Here is a 21146-nt window from a genome sequence, read left to right as displayed (position 1 = left end):
AGATCATTTTTCCCCCATCAGATTGACAGACATTAATGATGACCAGAGTTTTGATGTTCTCATGCAGAGTTGGTAGGAATGTAAATTTGCAACTTTTCTGACCAATATCCACATCAGAAGTATATATACCCTTAATGGTAAAAAATGAAGAGGAACTAAAAAGCCTCTTGATGAAAGTGAAAGTGGAGAGTGAAAAAGTTGGCTTAAAGCTCAACATTCAGAAAACGAAGATCATGGCATCTGGTCCCATCACTTCATGGGAAATAGATGGGAAAACAGTGGAAACGGTGTCAGACTTATTTTGGGGGCTCCAAAATCACTGCAGATGGTGACTGCAGCCATGAAACTAAAAGACGCTTACTCCTTGGAAGAAAAGTTATGACCAACCTAGAGAGTATATTCAAAAGCAGAGACATTACTTTGCCAACTAAGGACCGTCTAGTCAAGGCTATGGTTTTTCCTGTGGTCATATATGGATGCGAGAGTTGGACTGTGAAGAAGGCTGAGCGCCGAAGAATTGATGCTTTTGAACTGTGGTGTTGGAGAAGACTCTTGAGAGTCCCTTGGACTGCAAGGAGATCCAACCAGTCCATTCTGAAGGAGATCAACCCTGGGATTTCTTTGGAAGGAATGATGCTAAAGCTGAAGCTCCAGTACTTTGGCCACCTCATGCAAAGAGTTGACTCATTGGAAAAGACTCTGATGCTGGGAGGGATTGGGGGCAGGAGGAGAAGGGGACTACAGAGGATGAGATGGCTGGATGGCATCATGGACTCAATGGACGTGAGTCTGAGTGAACTCCAGGAGTTGGTGATGGACAGGGAGGCCTGGCGTGCTGCGATTCATGGGGTCGCAAAGAGTAGGACACGACTGAGTGACTGGACTGAACTGAAGAGGGCAGTGGGTGTACACTGTTTGATGGCAGTGCGTATGTGCTGTCACCAAATAGCATGATTAGTTTTCTGTTTAGATTAGATTGTTGTTTAGTTGCTCAGTCATGGCCCACTCTTTGCAGCCCTGTGGGCTGCAGCACGCCAGGATTCCCTGTCCTTCACCTCCCACAGCTTGCTCAAACTCATGTCCAGTGAGTCGGTGATGCCATCCAACCATCTCGTCCTCTGCGTCCCCTTCTCCTGCCTTCAGTCTTTCCCAGCATCAGGATCTTTTCAAATGAGTCAGATCTTCGCAATAGGTGGCCAAAGTATTGGAGCTTCAGCATCAGTCCTTCCAGTGAATATTCAGGACTGATCTCCTTTAGGATTGACTGGGTTGATCTCCTTGCAGTCCGAGGGACTTTCAAGAGTCTTCTCCAACACCACAGTTCAGAAACATGAATTCTTCAGCGCTCAGCTTTCTTTATAGTCCAACTCTCACATCCATACATGACTACTGGAAAAACCATGGCTTTGACTAGACAGACCATTGTCGGCAAAGTAATGTCTCTGCTTTTTAATATGCTGTCCAGGTTGGTCAGCAGGAAGGACTCTAAGTCAAAATGATTAGCCAAAGACAACCTGGAATTAATCCCATCACCATAAAACCCCAAGACTGCAAGCCACATGGCAGAGCAGTTATCCTTGATTCTCTTATGCCACTGCTCTCTGCCCGGGTGCCCCTTCCCAATAAAATCTCTTACTCTGTCAACACATGTGTCTCCTTGGACAGTTCATTTCCGAATGTTAGACAAGAGCCCACTTTCGTGCCCTGGAAGGGATCCCCCTTCCTGCAACAGTTAAACATAAGCATTGAATAAATATTTAGGGATTTAAAATTCAACAAAACTAATTGTTCTTTATGCAAAGGAAATGTGTGGGTATAGAGAAAAATAATTACGTTAATAATATGGAAGTCCTGTAGCTAATTGTCAAATTTGGAAAGAGCCCCCTAAAATATTGTGCTTAAATTGAGAATAATTCACATGCTTGATGTCTAGGGGTAAAATATTTGTAACATGGTTCACTTCAACTTTTTGTTTTTTATTGACTATTTTCACCAAATGCCATTTCTATTCTAGTCTAACCTACTTAAATATTGATATTAATTTTACATTTTAATGCACATCTGAGTGCATAATAATTTTGAAGATTAAATGTACATTTAATTTTCATAAATGAGAAAATTGCTACATTTAACATTATTTCTAATAATTTAGTATCTCATTTAATCATTCTTTCACTGGTTTTGGTTTTCTTAACCTATTTAAAATGAGGATCAATAGTTTCCCTTGTGATTACTCCTACGTTCCTGATTCCCTGAAGATTATCTTTTTAAAATCATTTCAAAAACTAAGGCTTAACATATTTCAGACAATGCTGAATATGCATTAAAAAGCAGACATTTTATTTAAGAAATTATTTATAATGAGAAATATTAAGAATACCAAGAATATATAGTCTGAATCTGCACTATAGTGAGAGGTCTAAGAACCAGGCTCACCTCGTTTATCAGCATTTTTCACCTCATTTTCTAGTTTTAAAAATTCTAATTGTTATCCTTAAAAGAATGTTGCATAGACTGGTGGAATGGGATGTACTTTTAAAAATATCCTTTTTAAGAATTCATTTTTAATAGAAGAAAAAAGTAGCAGCAGGAGATTAACAAGCTGTTTTAAATTACAATAGGTTATATTAGAAAAAGGCCACATGGGCTTAGTAAGATGCTCCTAAGCCAAACTCGAACAAATAATCTCTATTTGTAGTAACACGATTTAATTTTATAATAAAATGCAATTTAACAGGTATCTTTACTTAAAATGAGTAAAAATGTTTTCTGACTTGGCCTTTTATTGGTGGTAGGTAGGTAAGGAAAGTACTATTTTTAGACATGATCTTAAGGTCCACAATGTCTTATTCATAATTTGAAATTCTAAAAGTACTGAAAGCCTTTTTTTTTTTTTAAGGGAGACTCATGTAATGGCAAACACTAATAATATGACCTGAATTGATTTGACAACAAAACCTAACCTGAAGTAACATAGCTTAGTCTAAATATTTAATATATGTTATTGCAAAATAGGGGATGATAATTTTGCAAAATATGGGATAATATGACAAACCTCTCTGGGGTGTTTCCATAGTATACAGTAAATATTTCATATACCATATTATTTTCTTTTAAAAGAGAGAGAAAGAGAAGGAAAGGAGTCTGAATTTTAGAATATATTTGGCTCCAAAGGTTTCTCTCTGATAAAGGATTATGGGCTTGTGTTCTGAATAACACTCTTAAACTAGTATTTTGAATTGGTGGTGAACATTAAAATTTTACTGGTAAAACTAAAATTGAGAGACAATATTGTATGTAGTACTTTATTATTAAATTCTATAGATAGAGCTTAATTACCAAATATGTAGGAAGACTATGTGAAAAGTAGAAGAGCTCACTGATTACTTTGTAGATACCAACTGTAAATAAATGTTACTTAAAATTAGATACTGGAGGATTGAGATAGGAGGAAGAAGACACTAGCAATTTCAGTATTGCTTATAGTAGGGAGCCAGTGGATAGTAGCCAAAAGAGAGGGAATTTAGGGTATTATATAAAAATATTATTAAAGTTACCTGTGGGATAGGGAGAGACTAGGTTAAAGTAGACAGGAAGAGTATATCTTTGAGTATATCTTTTCTTATGGTTTTGACTTTAGATTCATCTAAACATTTTGCAGACATATATAACAACATTAATTAAAAATATAGTGCCTAAAAGTCAAAAGTGAAATAAAAGTGTACTTCCAGTTAGTGATGTAATCACCCAAAGCAGACTGTTCCAAGTGACTTACGTACACCGTAATGTATAGGTATCTTGAGTTGGGTAATTCTGAGGGTAAAATAGAATTGCCCCTCAGAAAGATTTTTGTTTATTATATTGTTGGTGATAGTGTTGACATTTTAAATCTTGGCTATTGTGTGTATATTGTGAGGTAAAAGAACAGTTATGAAGGCAGCTTTGAAAATAGGGTTTTGGCATGCGAGAAAGGAGAAACAGATGTACAGCTAATGAGATGTAAGTTAAAACTCTGTAAACCTGAGTTTGGATTAGAATTATCAGTATATACTCATGTATGTATGTGTGTGTAGATACACATGTATATGACATTTTCTAGCTCTGTGTACTAAAAAGGCAGTCAGCACCCCTTAGCACCCAGATTGTGGTTTCTAAATACCATTTCCCACTGAAAGGAAGGGAATTAGGGCTCCTTTAAATAGATCGCTGATTACAGGTCTAAGACAAGAAAAAGATAAGATATGCCTAGAGTGAGGTATAACCCTAGAAAGCAAAGAAGCTCTCTGAGACAACTAGCAATGGTTACAAAGTCTTGGGAGCTAATTTGAATAAGCTTCCACTGTCCAAATATGGTACAATTTGAGTGTCAGTAGGGATAACTACAAATAATTGAAACCCATCAAATATGTCTAAATCTGTGAACACAATTGTTTTTAACTTGCTGATCATCTTTAGAGAAATGCTGGGATGTTAATTGTTTTGAAAATTAGTTGTTCAGTTGCTAAGTCATGTCTGATACTTTGCCACCCCATGGACTGCAGCACTCCTAGGCGCCCCTCTCCTTCACTGTCTCCCAGAGTTTGCTCAGATTCATGTCTGTCGAGTTGGTGATGCTGTCTAACCATCTCTGCTCCCTCCTTTTTCTTTTGCCTTCAGTCTTCCCCAGCATCAAGATCTTTTCCAGTGAGTTGACACTTCGTGTCAGGTGGCCGAAGTATGCTTCAACAGTGGTCCTTCCAATGAATATTCAGGGTTGATTTCCTTTAGGATTGACTGGTTTGATCTCCTTGCTGTCCAAGGGACTCTGCAGAGTCTTCTTCAGCACCACATTTCAAAAGCATCAATTCTTTAGCGCTCAACCTTCTTTATGGTCCGACTCTCACATCTGTACATGACTACAGGACTTCCCTGGTGGCTCAGACGGTAAAGCGTCTGTCTACGATCAGGAGACCCAGGTTCAATCCCTGGGTTGGGAAGATCCCCTGGAGACGGAAATGGCAATCCACTCAAATACTATTGCCTGGAAAATCCCATGGACAGAGGATCCTGCTAGGCTATAGTCCATGGGGTCGCAAAGAGTCGGACACGACTGAGCGGCTTCACTTTCACTGGAAAAACTATAACTTTGACTATGCAGACCTTTGTTGGAAAAGTGATATCTTTGCTTTTTAATTTGCTGTTTAGGTTTGTCATAGCTTTCCTTGAAAGAAGCAAGAGTCTTTGTATTTCATGGTTGCAGTCACTGTAGTGATTTTGAAGCTAAAGAAAATTAATAAATAAAGGTAAAGAATCATTTATTCTGACTTTTCTGTGCAAACAATGGAATTGTTGATGGATGAGTTTCTCTTACAAAAGTGTTTTAGCCAAAGAATAAAGAAGGAATGATAGAATATTACCATGTTGCAACCCCTAGTGAATTAATAGTTCTAGTTGGTGATTACTGAGAATGAGAACTAGACATTTAATACCTGTGTTGGAAATATACATCACCACCTGTGAAGCAATCTTGACAAACTTTAAAAGTACCAAAATGACCCTAAATCTGATTAAGTCACTAGATCTGTCAATTACTGTAATTACAAGGATCAGAAAAACATGTTAAGGTACACCATAGTGATACATTTGGCAAATTCAGACTGGGGAACAACCGGATAACCTGATTTCTTCAATGATAAAAAAAAAACTGCAAGGGGGAAAGAGCTGGGGAGGGACCTTTTAAAGAAAATTTAAGAGACATAGTCATTCAGTCACAATGCATGGGCCTTATTTGGATCCTGATTCAAACAAACTAAGAAAAAATAAACCAGTGATGAAAATGTCAGCACTGTCCTAGGAAGTTTGTACTAAGGAATTATTATTCATAATTTTAGATGTGATCATGGTACTATAGTTGCTCTCTGCTATCCTTTGTTTTAGAGATTCATGAGGAAGTATTTACAAATGAAATAATATGCTGTCTGGGATTTGCTTCTAAATAATCCAGAGAGATTAGACAGAAAGTGGGTTGGGATATAGTGATACAAGACTGCTGCTGCTGCTACTGCTAAGTCGCTTCAGTCGTGTCCGACTCTCTGCGACCCCATGGACTGCAGCCTACCAGGCTCCTCCGTCCTCGGGATTTTCCAGGCAAGAGTACTGGAGTAGGTTGCCATTGCCTTCTCCAAGACTGCTACAAATTGGTAATTATTGAGCTTTGTCTTCCTAGTCTCTCTACTTTTGTTATGTTTTTCTTTCCTTTATTACAGAAACTACAAAAGTAACTGCTGCGCAGGAGGAAAAAACAAGTGATAGGAAAAAGTGAAAATAGAAAGCCATAGTTGTAATTGTCTTTGGTGTTTGCATGCTAAGGGGTTTGATATTTATGGAGTGGAATCTACAATCAGTAAACTTTTTTATTGTTCACCCACAATGCGAAGCACTAGAGATTAATTTAAGATCTGTCCTTTAACCGTAGTTGGGTGATAAAGTAGGAAGTTAAACAGTTTAAGAACCGTATCAAAATCAACAGTGCAGTTAGATGTAAAGAAGCATAAGGAAGACATGGCTATTCCCATCAGAAAGGTTGATACAGGACTGAGGACTTTTGAGATGCTTCCTTGTTGAGGGGAAAAACACTAGATTAGGGATCAGAATGACTGGTATCTAGTTTTGGCTTTGCCATTTTACTATATGGATAAAATTTTGGGGCCAACCCAATATTTTACTTTAGATAAGTCGCTTTGTGTTTCTACCTTAACTGCCTCATTCAGAGATGAGAGGATGAAACCTGTCCTCTCTACATTGAAGACTTGATATAAGAATAAAATGACTTCATGTGTGGAAAAGTGTTTTGTAAACTATTTATCCCTGTTAGAAGATACTTCTGCTACAGTCATTAGAAGAATGTAAAAAGGGGGAACTCATGTCATTGCTTTCCTGTCTTAGTGGGTCTTTTTTCCATTTACTTTTCAAAAATTATGATTAAAGATACAGGTAACATGGCGTTTACCGATTGAACCAGTTATGAGTGTACATTCACGCTGCTGTGTAGCCACCGCCACCATCCATCTCCAGACCTTTTCGTTTTCGCCAGTGGCACCCCAGCCCCTGGCAACCCCCATTATTCTTTCTGTCTCTGTGACTTTAACTACTCTACGTGCCTCATATAAGTAGCATCACATAATATTAGTCCTTCTGTCGTTCTGAGACTCTTTGTTATCTTTTGCAAACATTGACAGGACATTTATAAATGATACCTTCCATCAGAAGTAGATGAATTACCATATTGAGATAAAGCTGTATTATATGTTCAAGTGTTAAGCCTCTAGAGCAGTGAAAATATCATAGTCATCCCTCAGTATCCAAGGGGGGTGGATTACAGGATCCTCACACATAGAAAAATCTGTGGATGCTTAAGTCCCGTACGTAAAGTAGCATAGGACTTGGATATAACACGTACATATCCCCCATATACTTGAGATCATCTCTGGATTACTTATAATAACTAATACAGTATAAATGCCATGTAAATAGTTGAGAACATGTGTACAATTCAAGTTTTGCGTTTTGGAACTTTTTGGAATTTTTTTCTGAACAGTTTGTGTCTACAGTTGGGTCAGTCTGCAGATGCAGAACCTGTGGATACAGAAGGTCAACTATGTTAGGAAACTCTTGTTTGTAGATTTCTCCTTTAATGTATTCTCTGTTTGCATTATGTCTTCCTTGGTGTGTCTTTCTGGGACCTCAAGCCCATTATCCTTATTACTCCCATTTCACCCACAAATTGCTTGTCCTGTGTTTCTTCTTGGTTCACAGCATTGCCCACCACATTGCAAAGTCGACTTTATCATCTTCCCACTTCTTCCTTTCCACCGCCTCCCTCACCAATTAGGTAAGCGTTTACTATGTGTTCTGTGATAAAGACTTCATCTGGGTCATCTTTGTTTGTTATAGATGCCCTAAACAAATGCAGAATAGTGTTTTAAGATGTAGACTTGTATTACATAAACAGGACCTAGAATTTGTGTTCTGGTCTGATTTGTTTGGACTGTAATATTCTCGTCTAGCATTTCAGCTACAAGTAAGTGGCACAGGATAAGCAGTGGGGTTGAGGAAAGAAAGGAGAAAATATTTTATCATTTATCCAAGAAAGGCCTCATAAAATCCTTAGGAGGGGAAGAGTTTTGTCTGACTTTCTGCTTCTCACTTTACCTAAGAGGTGGTGTTGTCTCTGTAAGAGGGGTCTTTCATAATGGAGGTTTCTTAAAATTTGTTCATCCTCAGACCTACAGTGTGAGAAGTTCCTACTTCTTTACTAGGACTTATGTCTGCAAGATTCTTTCTAACTGTGAACTTCAGGAGACTTTTAGGAGGAGAAATACCTCTTCATTTGACATCCTAACAAAGAGTCTGTGAGTATCAGAGGTATTCTGATGGGCAGAAGCCTGTCAGAATGAAATGAGTGACCATTATTAAGGTGAGGGCCATATTGTATGTCTTACTCTTGGCTGAAAATATAAACTAGTGGGTTTTCCCTCATATCTGTTCGGACTCTTTTACTCTGGGCGATGGGAGGAAAAATAGAATTTTAGTACAAAATTAACTCCAGCCCCTAAACCATTATTATCTTCCTATTTATGAGAACTTGAATAATTCCTAGGACCATTCACATGCTGATTCTCCTGATGATCAGAAGGTACAGTTGTCCTTATGGAGACTGCCCCAGATGAGGGGCCTTTGAAGGCTGCGTTCCTGTTTCTGTTTTGCTCTTGTTCTTTCCTTCTCCGTCTGCAACCATAGTGTCAGGCTCACTGTCAGCTTCACCAGGACGTTTCCTTTCTTCTCCAGGTTTTCTAGGGGAGCCCACAGAAACTCATCAACAAGAAATATGCCCTTGTATTTTGTTTTTTAACATTCACTGAGTTGGTGTCAGAAAATCTAAACTTTGTCTTTGAGTTAAGTGTATGAGAAATTCCATGTTTTTCCTTCAAATTCAGTTGCTTTGAACATGTTTTCTGATTTCAGCTATAGTTCTCTCTACTGATCCTCTGTAGGTTCCTATCTAGACTCAGATTTGTCATTGCCTTCTCCATATCATCCAGAGCTGCTTTTCTATACAGCACTAAGTGTTAGTTGCTCAGTTGTGTCCGATTCGTGCGACCCCATGGACTAGAGCTGCCAGGCTCCTCTGTCCATGGGATTCTCCAGGCGAGAATACTGGAGTGGGTTGCCATTTCCTTCTCCAGGGGATCTTCCCAATCCAGGGATCGAACTCAGATCTCCTGCCTTGCAGGCAGATTCTTTACCGTCTGAGCCACCAGGAAAGCCCACTAAACCAGCAGTGAAAACGGTTGTCCCCAGTTAGAAAAGTGATTTCATTTGTTCACTCAAATAATGTGTGCCTGGCTCAAAACTAGTCTTCCTACTGTGAACACAAAAGTTCCAAACAGCACCGTTCACCATAAAAGTTGATTGAGCTTGGAGGGCTTCATAATCATTTTCCACCCTCTGTTTGTATGCCCTTAGTACTACCTGCTAGAGAAAGTTTATCCTGCTGCTTCTAGAGCTGCCTTAGTTAGGGGGAGTACAGTTGATTGCTAAGAAGAAGACAACAGAAGCTTTGGTGTTGGGGATAGCTGAGCCAAGCTGCTCTGATCCAGCTTGCCCCACTGGGTGTCACTTAACCTCTGCTAGAGACCCAGACAAGGGTCTAAACCCCCTTCCACTTTGATCTTATCCATTTAAAGATGCCTTCAAAAGGCAAAGGTCTTACTGACTGCTTCTGACTTACTATTCACACTTTTTGCTTTGTTGTTCTTATGTGTCCGAGGATAGAACTGAAGGTTCTATCTGAGAGGTATTTGGAGAATCAAGTGGGTTTAACACATAAAAAGGCTCTAAGCAGAGTTTGGTATATAAATGATAGCTATTATTTTGGGTAAAACATGCTTGGGAATGAAAATGGACATAGGGAATCATATTGTTTTAACTTTTAGGTTTGTTTTTTTTCTTTTTAAACTTTTTTTCTAGCTCTACAAATGTGAGATTTGACTATAGAAGCTACCATTCATCCTGCTTTGCCTCATTAGGCCTGGGTGGTACCCTTTTTCACTCTCACGTATCCTGATTTGAATGATGTAGTCCTCTTAGATTTGACAGAGATGAAATATTACTATAGTTTTGCATTTCTTTTTAATTATGAATTGTTTTTCATAGTCACATGTGTCCCACGTTCCTGTTCTTCTATAATTATACCTAATAATCGGACTAAGTGGAAAACATACTTAAAATTCAAAATTCAGTTGCCCATTTTTTTCATTGAAACAATAACGTTTATTATAGAAATAACTCCCTTCCCCATCCTCATTTAACAAATCAATAAGTCTTACACTTCAGTGAATTTTAGGAACCCTGTTTTGACTTATTTTATACATGTGGCCCATACATCTCAACTTTGGTTTCTAAAAACTGAGATTCATAGAAGTTAAATGTACTTCTCCCATGTGAGTGATAAATTAGTTATGAGAGAGAACTATCTCAGATGCAGTAAAAGCACATTTGTAAGTCCAGTTTGTTCGTTAAGTCCAACAAAGTTAACCTAGGTACCCAACTAACACAATCAGCTATATAGTACTGTACTGGAATATGGAATAGGTTTATAATACTTTTCACACAGATACTACACAGAAAACACAAAAATAAAGCATTTTAAGTCTTCAAGTACAGTACCTTGAGAAGCACAATGGTACAGTACAACAGCTGGCATACAGAGGCTGGCATCAAGTGAACAGGCAAGAAGAGTCCTGACTGGTGGAGGGACAGGAGGCGGGAGATGGTAGAGCTGAAGGATAGATGGCAATAGGAAATGGAAGGCAAGGCGCAGTTTCACTCATGCCTAGTGGTGATGGAACACACATTCGCATCTTTGAAAGTTCACAAACTTGAAGGCTTTCATGTATGGGACTTACTGTACCTGACACTCATTGTTCTGTCTGCAGCCTAAAAGGTAAAAACATTTCTATGCCAAAGGTCAGAGTTTTCCAGGTGTGTTATGCAAGTCTGTTTTACTGCTCTGTGGGGCAAAAGGGCTCCTTTAGATTAAACTGAATACTTCCTTTTGGAGGTTCACAATACACCTTAGCACGAAAGGTGCTAAAAAAAAGTTCTGAAGTAAGGAAAAGTATAGCTTTGTTTAATTCTGCATTTTCTAAAACATTCGGAAAACTCTTTGGAAATGCTGGCCCTCTCCAGGGATTTTGGGGGGAGGGGGGTTTTAGGGGAGAGATTGATTTTCGTTCTCAATTCTTTTTCATTGGGTTGTAAATTTTCTGTTGCATTCAGCATGACTTTTTTTCTCCCATAGTTGGATATGCTACAATCACTGAAGCTTATTTTAAGCCAGTTGGATCCTCTGATTGAGATTGGTCATGTCAACTATTAGCAGGAGCTCTCCCAGAAAGGTGATTCCGGAAAAATGATTTATCAGCTTTCTAGGCCCATTTGCATCCTGTGGGCCTCTCCCAGTCCCTGAGGCCCTCCCTTTCCCTTTCCTGTCTATCATCCAAAGGTTACATTTCATCCTGTTTTATGTAGGAGACAGTCAAAGCTGGCCCAGAATGAAAATATCCCTGAAGAGTTTTAAGACTGTGATTAACTCTCACTTCTAGCGTCTAAAGGCAGCAGATTCAATTAAGAAATAAATAACAAGATTCTGTGTTCCGTTTGGCATGAGTTTTTGGTTACCTAAGAAATAAATTGCTTCCTGAGAATTTCGAGAAATATGGCTTTAGTAACTTTAGTGACTCCTAGGATTTGGGATTGGGGACGCAGGAGGGATTTAAGGATTATATCTGATCCAGAAAGTCTCTCCCATCAAGTCTTTCCAAGGCCTATGTACTTTAGTTTCAGAGCTCTAATAGGAGATATGAATGTCACCCAAAGCAGTTCATCTTCAAGGGGATTTCCATTGACTAGGAGCTGCCAGGAAGAGACACTGTCCCTAAGTCCTTTAGACTTTTTTGTCTCAAATCACTTCATCAGAGACCCCAGCTGTCCTTCTGGTGCTAATTATAGTGGCAAATGGCCAAGCATCAGTATCTCAGCTGTGACTTCTCTAGTGTTTGCTGGATGTTCTTGTGTCTTCATTGGGGCTGGTGAGGTTTTCTAACCTTTCTGTGGATACCTTATAGAGTATCTAATTGTGCTAATCATAAAATTGAGCACTTTTTTTTTTTAATCATTTTTGGCCTGGTTTAAGTCTTAAACAGACCAGTGTAAAAATGTTTTCTGTCCCTGCAAACTTTGCAGAATTCTCTGATGAAGATAATTCTCGTGTGTGTGCACACGTGTGTGCATGCACATGCACGCACAGATGAGAGGATAGCTAACTTCATCTTATTTATGTGATGGAATGAGAACAGGTTAACTTTGTCCATTTCTGTAGACACTCTGGCTTTTCTTCGTCTGGATGCAAGTCTCCGTTCTTGGTTTGCTTCCTCAGCATACTTTGTGCTGTGTTAGTGAACTTACTCTGCAGTCATTAGAAATCAAAAAGCAAAACTACAGAATGAAGCAACATGAAACTTCAAGAATGCGTAAAGAAGGAAGTGAGAAGAAGGCTACCATAGGAGTGACACTTTACCAGCACTTTCCATCGTCCACCATTACGTCCATATTCAGAGCTCGTCTTTTTAATCTTTTTTTCTCATTTTGATAAAGGCTTTTATTTTGCATATTTTTACTCTGGACTTTTTTCTTAGTATATTTCAGACTTCTTTGTTCGCATAGGATTGCTTATGCTGTTTCTATGTTTTAAATACAAATATTTAGTGACTGAGAATAGGACTTGACTTGAAAATAAGACCACAAACTTGGCTTCCAGAATCTGTTTTTTCTTTCTTTTTTGTTGTAATATTTATAGTTGATTGACAGCATTGTGCTAGTTCCAGGTGTACACCTTCAGATTCCTTTCCATTATAGGTTACTACAAGATACTGAATATAGTTCCCTGTGCTATAGAATAAATCCTTGTTGTTTATCTCTTTTGTATATAGTAGTGTGTATCTGTTAATCCTTTATCCCTCCCCTTCCCCTTTGATAACCATAATTTGTTTTCTATGTCTGTGAATCTTTGTTTTGTAAATAAGTTGATTTGTATTTTTTTTTAAGAAAGCCTGTTTTCTCTTAAAGAACCAGTAAAAATGCAATAGAATCTTGAAGCTTTTAAGGAATTCAAAAACTAAGATTTATTAATTAGACTTTGGTAGTGGTGGTAGTTTAGTTGCTAAGTCGTTTCTGACTCTTGCGACCACATGGACTGTAGCCCACAAGGCTCCTTTCTCCATGGTATTTCTCAGGCAGAAATACTGGAGTGACTTGCCATTTCCTTCCCCAAGGGATGTTCCTGACCCAGCGATTGAAGCCCGGTCTTCTGCATTACAGGTGATCTCCTGCATTGCAGATGGATTCTTTACTGACTGAGCCACGAGGGAAGCCCGTTATTTAAACTTACTGTTTTTTGAAGTTTGAACTGAAATTAACACAAGAAGATTTAGTTTCTATTTTATAAAAATTGACAGCATTCAAAATGAATCACAAAAAATTGCCTTTTCTACATTATATATAATATATATATTACATATATACATATATATTTCATATATAATGTATATATACAAAATGTCTAATGTGCTGTGTTCTGTGGTAGGTAAATTTCAAATAGGAAATTAAATTTACTTATGAGCATATGATTTGATTGAAGTTACTGCTACTTTGCATAGTATCTAGTTAGCAGAGTTTCCCAGTCTCCTCTTGAACACTGTAGGCAGGTAATTCTATACGTATTAGATAAACAAACTTACATATGATCATAGTGGGAAAAGATTGAAGGAAAGCACAGATGTTAAGTGATTTTCTTAAATTTGATTTCATAAGGTTACACTATGTGAGTGAGTGAGTGAGTGAGTGAAGTCACTCAGTCGTGTCCGACTCTTTGTGACCCCGTGAACTGTAGCCTATCAGGCTCCTCCGTCCGTGGGATTTTCCAGGCAAGAGTGCTCGAGTGGATTGCCATTGCCTTCAGGAAATCTTCCCGACCTAGGGATCGAACCCGGGTCTCCCGCATTGCTGGCAGACGCTTTACCGTCTGAGCCACCAGCGAAGCCCCTACACTGTGTAGCAGAAATGAAAATAAATGCCGAGAATCTTGACGTAATTCTGTTTTCCAGCAGGGTTTTTGTGATGTGTGTGTTTAACTCTTAACTGTTAAAAAATTTCATCCTTCATTATGAGGGCATATTAACTGCCTACTGACTGGTTTCCTAACAGTTCCAATAATAGATTTTAAATTGTGTTTTCTCTTAAACCATTATTGCTTTTGGTCAAATAAATTTTATATATCTGGATGGTATAAAGATTTAGAAGTATCCTATTAACACTCTTCTCTCTTAGAATTTCTTCTCTTTGTGCTTGTATCTTCAGCTTGCAGCTCTGAGAGTTAAGGTTCTGTAATGTGGAATTCGTTCTATAACTGTTAAAATTATCTCTTACTGGTACTGCCCTATCCTTCCTAAGCCATAATATCAGGTAAAAGAAAGTAGTGTTTTTATTTCAGGACTTTATGGGGAGGAAAGATCAAAGTTTTTGTTTTTCCTTGTGTCTCCTCACTGTATGTATTATAATTTCCTCAAAATTGTTACAGAACAAGTAGCCTAAAGATAATTTAGTTTGAACTATCTTTCCTTCCCCCTCTTTCAGCAAAATGCCTGAATAAATCTGATGTGGTACTTTTTGCTTTCTTAGAATGTATATAATTGGTACATTTTCTGGAGCAAAATTGCAGGTAGCACGGATTCATAAGTCAAATTTAGCTGTTTAATTACATTTTCTGAAATTTTTGCATGTGAATTTGACAGTATGTCATTACTTGCAAATAAAAGTCATTTTCAATAACTTTTTCCTTTTTAGCTGTGCAATTTGAGATACATTTGAAACAATAAAATTATTTTTGTTTCATATCAAGAAATGGATGAAAAGAGGCTACTGGATCCAGGGTTGAAAGTTCGTAAAGGCCTCTGGGATCATACTCTGAAGAACCAGCAGATGGAATGCCTGAGTGACTGAAGAAAATGGGTGCTAATGCATCTAGCTATCCTCATTCATGTTCCCCGAGGGTAGGGGGAAATTCTCAAGCCCAGCAGACTTTTATAGGTAACCATTTCAGTTTTTCTAGCCTCATTTTCTTTTGTGGATATAAATAGGATTGTGTTTTCAGTGGTCTTTTTGGATGAAAAGAGGGTTGAGCTGTGGAAAAAGTTAATATATATAATAATTCTGCAACATCCATGTTTTTTTCCTACCAGGTGTAAATCTGGCTTATATGGTTCTTATCCTAACCAAGCTGCTGTAGCACAGTTGATCTTTGATTGTTTCTTGTGTCTTGTTTCATTTGTTGTGCCCATAGAAATTTAGCATTTTTTTACAATGAATAATCTGCTCTGTTTTTCCCTATTCCTTATTTAATATAAAAATGAGTTATTTGAACTTTTTAATGTTCCTTTATAAAAACAAAAATCAGCTTTACTTGAATGGTTCAGAAATGTCTGTAAAAATTTTAGCACAATATGTTAAACTGAATGTTGAAAATGACTGTTAAGAAAAAAGAACTAAATTTTCACTTGTTTAATTTCCTTCTTAGGGACATCATCCTATTCTCAGCAAGGCTATGGTTGTGAATCAAAATTATATAGTCTTGACCATGGCCATGAGAAACCACAAGATAAAAAAAAGAGAACCTCTGGCCTTGCCACCCTCAAAAAGAAGTTCATCAAGCGTCGGAAATCTAATCGGTCTGCTGATCACGCCAAGCAGATGCGAGAACTCCTCTCTGGTTGGGATGTTCGAGATGTCAATGCGTTAGTGGAGGAATATGAGGGAACTTCAGCCTTAAAGGAGCTTTCTTTACAAGCCAGTGTGGCTCGACCAGAAGCCCGGACATTGCAGAAAGATATGGCCGATCTTTATGAGTACAAGTATTGTACTGATGTAGACTTAATATTTCAAGAAACTTGCTTTCCTGTTCATCGTGCCATTTTGGCGGCAAGATGTCCATTTTTTAAAACACTACTTTCTTCCTCACCTGAGTATGGGGCAGAGATCATCATGGACATCAATACAGCTGGTATAGATATGCCCATGTTTTCTGCTTTGCTCCACTACCTTTACACGGGAGAGTTTGGAATGGAGGACTCAAGGTTTCAAAATGTTGATATCCTCGTTCAGCTTAGGGAAGAATTTGGAACACCAAATTCCCTTGATGTAGATATGCGTGGACTCTTTGATTACATGTGCTATTATGATGTCGTCCTTAGTTTTTCTTCAGACTCTGAACTGGTTGAAGCTTTTGGTGGAAATCAGAACTGTTTAGATGAAGAGCTCAAAGCTCACAAGGCTATTATTTCAGCACGGTCCCCATTTTTTCGAAATTTATTACAAAGAAGGATACGGACTGGTGAAGAAATCACAGACCGAACTTTGAGGACTCCCACAAGAATTATATTAGATGAGTCCATTATACCAAAAAAATATGCAAAAGTGATATTACACTGTATGTATACTGACATGGTGGACCTGGCCGTTTTGCACTGCAGCCCCTCTGTGGGGAGTCTCAGTGAAGTTCAGGCTCTCGTCGCAGGGAAGCCAAACATGACCAGGGCGGAAGAAGCCATGGAGCTTTACCACATAGCACTGTTCTTGGAATTTAACATGCTTGCACAAGGTAACGAAATTCTGACTTTTAATTTTAATCTGGATCTCTGGAATTGCACATTTGTCTGCCAGATTGAAAGCACAACTATCATGTTCCATGATTTCAGTGTTTGGGATGTGACAGTCAGTTTCTTCAAATCTATAGTTACGACATCTGAGACAGAGTGAGGGTTAGTGTTAATGTGGCTCTTCATTTGGTATTAAAACCAAGCATTCAAAACTAAGGATTAAGAATAGATGAGACTTGAGGCTCTTTCTTCCCTAATGTAAGATGATAGGTGTGAAAATATGTAATTACCCAGCTACTGCCCTGTCTGCTCTTGAGCTTTGAGCTAGTCCTGTTTCCCAGATTTCAAGGTTATTCTTGGTCTGAGACTCCTTGGGTAATTTAGATTCTCGTATATATACTCAGTGCCTTATTGATACTTAAATATTTAGAATATGAATGAAAGTTCATTACAAAAATGAAGATAGTCTCATTTAGATACAGATGTATTTGAATCAAAAAGTTGGGCAAGGTTTCTGACTTATATTTTTTAAATATTCTCTATCTTTTCAAGTTCAGCTGTGCATCAAGCAACAGCTTATGGAGTATAAAGCAGTTTGTTCTTAAACTCATTTGCCTTCTTCATTTAATTTAAAGTAAATTTACTAAGTTGGAATGACACATTTTTTGTGTTATAGGCAAATAATTGCACTACAGCTACACTAGAAGAATATATCTTTTAGTGTATATCTGTGGTAAACATTAGAATCATAACATTTCAGAGCTGGAAAGAGACCTTCTGTGGGAGAGAAAGGGAATTTGCTGTCTTGACAGAATGTACTCTTAGCTTTCTATGATTGTATATTAAAAGAAAACAAGCTATATGACATGAAGGTACTTCAGAAATGTAGCTGATGCATGTTTGCTGAAAAAACACTAGAAGTTTCAAATTAGCAGAGAATGTTAATGATTTGGGTAAAAGATATATATTTAAATAAGGAAAACTAAGCACATTTTTTAGTTTGGAAAAAAATCTGTATTGTGTAGCTAAATCAACAAGTCAGTAGAACTTTGAAAAAAATAAAAGCCCCAGTTAAATAACAGTGTCAGTAATAAAATAGGAGAGATTATTGAAAGACATTGATAAGCACAAGTGAAAAAAGTTGAGATTTCTATTACATAAAGAATCTTTTAAAAAATCTTACTTTACCATTTCCTATGTAGTAATAGTACTAATTTTGTTTTATTGCCAAATCAAAATGTCATTAAAATATTTTCTTGCTATGAGTAACAGTAGACCATTAGATATCAGACTATAGGAAAATGTGTTATCAAAAATAACCTAGCAGCTTGCCCTACCATTCTTTCATTCTGTAAAACCAAATTTGTCAGAAAATGCCTCTACAGAAAAACAGTTTGCAGCGCTACCATAAAGGTGTAGTAATCTCTCTTTTCTCAAAATGGTTTTATTTTTGAAACATTGAAATAATAGGAAACCAAAGTGTATTGTGTATACTGTTTTTAAAACTGGGAAAGCATCCCTTGGTATAGTTTTTTTGTTTTGTTGTTAAGTTTTTAACAGAAAATAAAATGGTGAACTGGCTCTTGGGATCTTGGATAATATTTGATCTAGAGTGGTTTTTTCTTTTTTATGTTGAGTTAAATTTTTATATGTATAATTTATCAGGAGCTAGAAATTTTATTTTTTGGAGCACATTTAGAGCTATAAAACCACTCCTTGCAGAACTTTAATTTTGGTTACTTAAAACAAGCAAGCAAATATTCCCTTAAATTTGAGTATACATGACTCCCTATTATTCAAATTCAAATTTTTCATTATTCAAACTACAGAGTTTGAGTTACTTGATGTTTTGTTTTTTTGCACACTGTGTAGGCATTGCCTTTCTCCCATACTCATTAGACTGTTCATACTAGGGTTTATATATAGCCAATCATAACCAGCACAGTTTTACCTCATTCCCATGGGAAGGAGACTATTTAGTCACTTGAAGAGGGATTTTATACCATAAAGCTTAAGATCTCAGACTCTGAAACCAGACAAACTGGATTTGAATTCTTTACTATCATGTTTTAACTTGTTTAACCTTAAAGTAAGTCATCTCTAAGCCCCTGTTTTCCCATTTGTGAAATAAGAATAGTAATACTATGAGGTAGGATTATGAGGATTAAAGGAAGTAATACATATCAGGCGATCTGAACAGTGCTCAGGACACAGTAAGCATTCAATAAATGTTAACCGCTAAATGAAAATCATCACAGCATGTATTATTCACTACCACAGTCTCTTCTAAAACTAACTTTTTAAGTTTTAAAAAATAACTTTTTAAATTATATTGACTAAACCCCATATTGAGACTAGTTTGCAAAATTTTTTAAAGTAATTATTGTTTTTAAGACTTGACTGTAATTTTATCCCTAGCAAACTGGTGCATACCATTTATCAGACTGTTGTATCTGGCCATTTGTCACTCAAGTTTCAGCTAGAGTTCTGCAAGCATGCTGAACCTATAATGCTCTGAGGCATCTGTTATGTGTAGGGAATTAGCATCTCTCCACTGCATTTAGTGTGGTACTAGTTACATACCATTGTGGAGAGAATTAAGGAAATAGTCCCCAAAATAATTTTCTGTCTTCTATGATTCATTTGAAGACTCCTGGTTAAGAAAGCCTGTGAGACTAGCCTGGCAGCTTGAGTATAGGATCATATTGTTCTCATCCTTGTATCCTCAGTGCCTGGGGCATAATAGGCACTGAGTAAATGTTTATGAACTAATGACTGTTAACCTTCTTATTCCAAATTAGGTTTGACTTTAAAAATTAAAGCCCAGTTTTAAAAGGAGGCAAATTCTATCAAGGGAAGCTAGGACCTCGAGACAACATATGCTCTTCAAGGTGGAGAGGTGATTTAATAGTTTTAAGAACATCATAAAAAGAGGCAGTATAGGCAGACAGCCAGAGTAATTTGGCAAGTGGATAAAAGGGAGGATTCTTGGCTTACATTGAGAATGTGTTTTATTCAGAGAAGTAGGCAATCACTGTTAGGGAGGTGAATTAACAGGTAATGAGGCTTCAGCTTACTCATGTGTGCTACCCTTTATTAAGCTCCCACGAATACATGGTTTAGCACTTTTTCATTCTACTTCAGCGATCCACCTGTCTGTTCTTGCATTGACGTCGTTTGCAGCTAGGTGGCAAATCCTGACCTGCCTCCTCAATTCCCTTCTAAACACAAGAGTCCTGAGGTTTATTTTCAAAGAAAGGAAAATAGATTTCGCATCTGGAAATAGCTATAAAGAAGGGTGGGGATAAGACACAGGATTGAGATCTGGAATTACGTGAAAGCCTACACTCTCTACCTTTCCCTGCTCTGGTCCAAACTGGACAGATACCAGACAATAAACTGGTGCTCCAGAAGTGGTCTATATGAAGAGCATATAGACCTGCTTTGGGGTTTCACGATGAAATGATGCTCAGTAGTTATACAATGAAAAAGCCGGTTTGCCTTCCAGATGTCCTACAAGGAAGACAGCAGTCAGCAAGCCTGCTTGTGCAACAGACCTTCCAAATAGCTGTTAAACTGCCTTTAGTCTTCCATATAAAAACCCATCCAGGGTGTACTGGATGTTTGAGAAAAGCTTGCAGATTGAGACAGAAACAAGGACGCATGCTAGAGGAAACACACAATGAAGGGAGAGAAGAAAATGTCAATAGAATCAAAATATCCTTACATAAAAGAATAAAAGAATAGATTATTGAATAACGAGACATACGTAAGATGCTATAAAAGTGAAAAGAGGAGCTTTTAGAAATGAAAATTATAGGAGGATTGGAAGGGAAAGTTGAAGGAATCTGGAAAGTAGAACAGATTAGCAAAGAGATGGACAACAGTAAGAAACGAGTGTTCATCCAGAAACTGTAGCATCATAAATAACGGCTGTAGAATATATACTAGGGAAAAGGGAAGAGAAGACAGTATCTAAGGAGTAATGTAATAAATACTGCCAAAGCTAAAGGGATTTCTGTATTTCAAAAATTTCATCCCTGTCACTACAAGATACCAGAGAAAAAGAGAAGATTCTAAACTCACTGGGAGGTGAAAGGGTGAGTTCCATACAAGAAATAGGAAACAATGATAGTGACCTTTCCAGTAGCAACAACTGAATGTACCTTTAAAAAGATGATGGAAAATTGTTTTAAACACAAAGCCAAACAGTCAATCAAATGTCAGGCTAAATAAATGCATTTTCCAGTCATGCCTCAAAAAATTTTAACCCTACTCAGGAAGCTACTAAGGATGTATTCCAATAAATGATGAAGTAAACGAAGAACCAGAAAGTATGGGATCCAAAAAACGGGGTGTAACACCAGAAAGAAGAAAAGGAAATCCTAGATACTA

General features: G+C 37.5%; 1 protein-coding gene across 1 annotated transcript in view; it reads left to right on the top strand.

Moving 5' to 3' along the window:
* The window catches only part of BTBD7 (BTB domain containing 7), a 79310-nt gene that overhangs the window by 15061 nt on the left and 43103 nt on the right, over positions 1-21146 (top strand). Inside the window, exons 2-3 of the mRNA XM_052659935.1 lie at positions 14999-15186; positions 15674-16753. Of these exons, the coding sequence (XP_052515895.1) occupies positions 15105-15186; positions 15674-16753 (1162 nt within the window). The 5' untranslated portion in view covers positions 14999-15104. The remainder of the gene's footprint in view (positions 1-14998; positions 15187-15673; positions 16754-21146) is intronic.

The sequence above is a fragment of the Budorcas taxicolor genome, chromosome 21 (genome assembly GCF_023091745.1).
Source record: "Budorcas taxicolor isolate Tak-1 chromosome 21, Takin1.1, whole genome shotgun sequence".
Classification (NCBI taxonomy): domain Eukaryota; kingdom Metazoa; phylum Chordata; class Mammalia; order Artiodactyla; family Bovidae; genus Budorcas; species Budorcas taxicolor.
This window is presented reverse-complemented; position numbering and strand designations above follow the sequence as displayed.